This window comes from Chrysochloris asiatica, unplaced genomic scaffold (genome assembly GCF_000296735.1).
Source record: "Chrysochloris asiatica unplaced genomic scaffold, ChrAsi1.0 scaffold00048, whole genome shotgun sequence".
NCBI lineage: Eukaryota > Metazoa > Chordata > Mammalia > Afrosoricida > Chrysochloridae > Chrysochloris > Chrysochloris asiatica.
Window position 1 is genome coordinate 14,303,743 of NW_006408566.1, and position 5,912 is coordinate 14,309,654.

At 38.1% G+C, this 5,912-nt stretch overlaps 1 protein-coding gene across 1 annotated transcript in view; it reads right to left on the reverse strand.

Moving 5' to 3' along the window:
- The window catches only part of INADL (InaD-like (Drosophila)), a 383,821-nt gene that overhangs the window by 150,109 nt on the left and 227,800 nt on the right, over positions 1-5,912 (reverse strand). Inside the window, exon 26 of the mRNA XM_006862480.1 lies at positions 1,207-1,403. Coding sequence (XP_006862542.1) covers positions 1,207-1,403 — 197 coding nt within the window. The remainder of the gene's footprint in view (positions 1-1,206; positions 1,404-5,912) is intronic.

Here is a 5,912-nt window from a genome sequence, read left to right on the forward strand (position 1 = left end):
ATGGAGGGGATTGGAACCATGGCAATGAAACAATATACGGTGGAATGAATGTAAAACTAAAGTTCTCTCATGTAAAATATCATATAATTCACAATAAAACATGAAAAAAAAAAGGTAAGCTGTAAATTCAGTAGCAACATGAGATTTCAAGGCAAAATCAAATAAAGATGTAGCATAGAAATGAAAAAAAAAAAAAGTCAAACTGCATGACTGAAAACCAACAGCATCATTAAAATAACAACAAAAGTAAAAGACTTGTTGTGCTTGGCATCTAATGTATATTAGCTGTAATTTTAAGTGTGAAGTTATAGCACTGGACTGCACTAACCACAAAGTCTGTTGTTCAAACCCAGCTGCACCTTGGAAACCCTATACAGAGTCGCTATGAATCAGAACCAACTCAATGACATTTAACAACAGATGCTGTTTTAATTCTGGTATACCAACATATGTTAATGTCTACTTTCTTCTAAGCTGTGAACTTTTAACTGAAGAGACTGCACGTATTCATCCACTTTTCTGTTTCTGGACTACGATCAATAATAATAATAAATAAAAAATGTTAGCTAAATGAAAAAATGAAGGAATGAGTAAATAAACAAATGAGTGGATATCAAATCAAGATGACCTTAAACAGAAGTCCTGATTTAAAGTTTAAGAAAATAAGGATAACTTTTTTCAGATTATTAATGAAATTATCTAGAGGGTAACTACTAGAGGTTCAGATTTCTCTCTACCTTCTTTTATCTCGATCATATTCCTAAATGAGGAATCTACATGACCTGAACCCATATTACCAATAGCTTTTAAGATATTAGTCATTCCTTGACAAAAATAATTCATAAGATTTTGTTGGCTCTACCACCATTCCCCGAAATGAGCACTATTAGATTAGTACACTATCAAGTTCATTTTGAACCACTTTGAATTGACAGTAAAAATAATCCCTATACTTTTAGTGTACTCACAGTTCTACAACATTTTACTGACGAGCCCTTAAATTAATTTGTAAGCATATTCTTTACTTAAGCTGCAAGTAAACATTTGCAAGCAACAATCTGAGTTTTGCTACTGCTTTGGAAAAAGATTTTAAATAGTTGAAGAAAATACAATTTGTTAAAATTCTTCTTCTTTCCATTTTCCTACGAATTACCTTGCACTCCTCCACTCCAATAGAAAGAAAGATTAAAAATATATGCTTCTCACCTCTAACAGTTCATCTCCAATGCGCATTCTTCCATCTGTGGCAGCAGGTCCTTCTGGGTGAATTCCCACCACAAATATGCTCATGCGAGACCTGTCTTTATTACCAGCAAGGCTGAGTCCAAGTCCGTTCTTATCCTTTTCAAGTTCAATAATATGCAATTCTCCAGGCAAGTCTGCATATCTTTGTCTGATTTTTTCTATTAAAAATAAAAGGGGAAGGGGGGGTTGTGTGAATAAATCAATAAAGCAGTAGAACATACCTGATAAAGCTAATGTCTTCCTCCATTCTTAGCATAATTTAGCTTCAATGTTTTTCTTTTTTAACCTTTTATTGTGAATTGAATGAAAGTTTACAAAGCAGATCATGAGTTTTATATCCAACAAACCATATGTACTTCATCTTGACTGCAACCCTTCAATATAACCTCACTTATCCCACTAAGGAGCTCTGGTAGTGTAGTGGTTACAAATCGGGCTGCGAACTTCAGGGTCAGCAGTTCGAAACTACCAGCTGTTCCAGCAGAAAGATGAGGCTTTCTGCTCCCGTAAAGATTTACAGCCTTGGAAACTCTGTACAGGATCACTATGAGTCGGAACCGACTCCACAGCACACAACAACATCCCACTATGAGTGGTTTTCAACTGTGTTGGTGCTCTGTGTAATAGCCACACTGGCAGATCAGTGTGGGGCAACACATTGTCTTCATCTTCTCTTATATTCCACAAAGCACTAGCTCAAGGTCAGGTTTGTTACCAGTGCTCAGAAGGCTTAATGACTATTACTGTTGTTTGACACAATCATGTCATTAGCTGAATAACAAACTAGGAGATTGTGACCTGCCTAGAAATCTCTATGGTCAATTTAATACTTGACTTAAACTCTGTGTCCTTAGGAGGGAGCCATCCCAAATTGATAGCTTAGCACAGTTGAGCTCTGGTAGTGTAGTGGTTACGAATCGGACTGCTAACCTCAGGGTCATAAGCTCAAAACTACCAGCTGTTCCTTGGGAGAAAGATGAGGCTTTCTGCTCCCGTAAAGATTTACAGCCTCGGAAACCTGTACAAGGTCACTATGAGTGGGAACTGACTCCACGGCACATAACAACAACAAAGAGGAAAGGAAAAGGAAGACAGTCCAGTCCATTGCGTCTCCTTTACAAGATTCACCAAATACAAGAGGAAATAAATTCAAACTCATAACAATGACTTTATGCATAAATTTGTATTAAAATAATTAAGCATATTGTTGTTGTTAAGTGCTGTTGAGTCGGTTGTGATTCACGGTAACTACAGGATTTCCAAGGAGCTGCCAACCTTGCGTTTCAAACCAACCTTGCAGTCCAGTGCACTGACCCACAGCACCACACTAGGACATTATAATGCTGCATAATTAAGGAGAAAAAAATCTGTTGTCCAGGAGTGTTGAAGTGAATTTTAATGAACTTTCATTGGTAGTGTTTGTTATTACTAAAAAAGAACATATTTACCAAAATAGAGTAATATAAAGGACTTGCAGCTTAAAACCATCGTCCATTGACTGGGGTACACTGAAATAAATAATTGCTTTTAAAATTCAAAGAACAGATAAGGTTAGGAAAAGTCTTGGAACAAGTGTAATTTGAGTTAGGTCTTAAATAAGGTTTTTGCTATTCATTGCTGTTGACTTGGTTATGTCTCATAGCAAGCCTGTATAGGGTTTCTGAAGAGCAGCTGGTGGAGTTGACAACTGTTAGCCTTATCATTTTTGTTGTTAAGTGCCTTCAAGTCATGCTAACTCACAGTGAGCCTGTATAAGGTTTCAGAGGAGTGGCTGGTAGGTTTGAACCACTGACCTTGCAGTTAGTAGTCTAATGTTTATTCTACATTACCAAACCAGGACACCACTCTTATGTCAAATAACTTGATATTAAAACAAACCAGCCAAATTCACTGTCATCAACTCATTTCTGGCTCATAGTGACCATAGATAGGGTTTCCAAGACTGTAAATCTTTATGGAAACAGACAGCCTCATCCTTCTCCCTCAGAGCACTGGTGGGTTTGAATCTCTCACCTAGCAGTTAGCCACCCAATGACTAATCACCAGTATCACCAGACTCCAACCTTGATTTTATATGTCTTAAACCTAACACTAAGGAGCTCTGGTAGCATAGTGGTTACGAATCGGGCTGCTAACCTCAAGGTCGGCAGTTCAAAACTATCAGTGATTCCACAGGAGAAAGATGAGGTGTTCTGCTCCTGTAAAGATTTATAGCCTCGGAAACCCTGTGCAGGTTCACTAGGAGTCAGAACTGACTCCACGGTACTTAACAACAACAAACCTAACAATAGATAGACAAGTCCCAGTTTGGGGAAGAACACACAGAACACTTACAAAACAGACTGTGTTGTGTAGTTAACTATAAAATAAACCTTCATAGTTTTCAAAAAACCAGTATCACACAAGTTATGTTCTCTAAATATCATGAAATAAAACTACAAATCAATATAAGGAACTTTGAAACGTTCATGTTCACAAATAATTAATATTACAAAAAAGTCCAAGATTTTAAAAGGAACTAAAAAATAAAATATAATTGAATAATAATTATAATTCTTGATGTTAAATTTGAAAGACACAGCTAAAGCAGAACTTTTAAAACTATTTATAATTTTGGATAATTTATCAGGAAATATGTTTAAACAACAACAACAACAACAACAAAACTATGTAAAGCATTATGACCAAAAATATGGGGCAAGAGATAAAAAGTAAGATATAAAAAAAGTGATAAATAGTAAAAATAAAGGAATACCTTAATGAAAACAGAACTATTACCAGCAAACTAAACCAAAGAAAACACAGAACAAAAGCATCACAATAGAGATCAATGACATTAGAATCGAGTTATTTGAAAACACTGTAAGACACAATCTGAAAAGACTTATCAAGAAAGACATACAAATAAATTCCAGAACTTAAAGGAATAAATAACTAAAAGTGTCTTTTCAATGAAAATTATGAACAATGGATCAATATGAACTTTGTTGTTGTTGTTAAGTACTGTCGAGTCAATTCTGATTCATAGTGACCCTGTAGAGGGTTTCCAAAGAGCAGCAGCTGGTATGTTTGCACGGCCCGCCTGCCTGGTGGTTGGCAGTCCAGTGTTAATCGGACAGCGCCACAGCAGGAGAACTATACAACAGCACATTTTAAAATCTAGATAACACAGACACATTTCTCAAAATGATTAAAACGCCACATTTAATGTACTACTAAATGTTAAACTGCAATACATTAGTAGTTACTACAAAAACTGACCTAATAGTCATTATTCTTGTTGGGTGACTCAGTGCTGACTCATAGCAACTCTGTATTGTGTTTCTGAGGCTGTAAATCTTTATATGAGCACAAAGCCTCATCTTTCTCCAGAGGAGTGGCTGGGGGGTGGTTTGAATTGCTGACCTTCTGGTTAGCAGTCCAGTGCTTATCCTACAGTCTTACCAGTGCTCCACAAATGATTGGGTATTGTTGTTGTTGTTGTTAAGTGCCGTTGAGTCAATTCCAACCCATAGCAACGCTATATAGGATATCCAAGGAGCAGCTGGTGAACTTGAACCACCGACCTTGTGGTTGAAACTGACCTTGCAGTACAGTGTTTTATTTGTTGTTGTTGTGAATTGCTGTCAAATCTATTTCAACCCATGGCAACCCTGTATAGGGTTTCCAAGGAGCAGCTGGTGAGCTTGAACCGCCAACCTTGCAGTTCAAACGGCTTTGCAATCTGGTGCATTAAATCACAGTGCCACACCAGGACTCCCCCCAGTGTTTTATAGGGTGTGTGAAATTCTAACATGGGGATTGGTCATTTTGACATACTGCTGGTGAGTTTAAAACAAGTCATCTTAGAAGTCAAAGAAAGAAGAGCCAGAATCAAAGCATGTCTTTGCAGCCTGAGATTCCTGTGCACTGATGGCTACGAAGAAGAGATGTGATGCAGAGGCAGCAGAAGCATCAAAAACATAAGACAAAGCAGTGTTTTCAGCTGAGTGCCTTATAGCAGAAGGTTGACTTAGAAAGGGGTACCTCCCAGCACTTAATTAACTGAGCTAGGTTTCCCTATTCACAGAGATACAGCACAGTACCTCAGGGCTGAGGCTTATATGCAGCGGAAGACCCTAAGGGTACTTATTAGCAGCACTAATAGAGCTTTGAAGCACTGCCTCAGCAGGGCTGAGACCAAGAGCATGGCTGACAGGCTAAGGATGAGTGAGCATTTCTGATCCTAAATTGTACCTGCTAATAGTGTGGTGATTACGAAACGGGCTGCTAATCTCCCGGTCAACAGTTCGAAACTACCAGCTGTTCCGCGGGAGAAAGATGAGGCTTTCTGCTCCCGTGAAGATTTACAACCTTAGAAACCCTATACAGGGTTGCTATGAGTCAGATCTGACTGCACAATATGCACTGGGGAATCCTAGTGTGGCACTGTGGATTAAGGTACCAGACTGCAAAGTCAAACTTTGAATTGCAAAGTTGGAGGTTCAAGCTCACCAGCTGCTCCTCGGAAACCCTATACAGGGTCGCTACTGGTCGGAAACGACTCAACAACAACAACAACAACAACAACAACAACAATATGAACTGGACTGCAAAGTCAGTTTGAATCAGTTTGAACCACAATGTTGGTAGTTCAAATTCACCAACAACTCCTTGGAAACCCTATA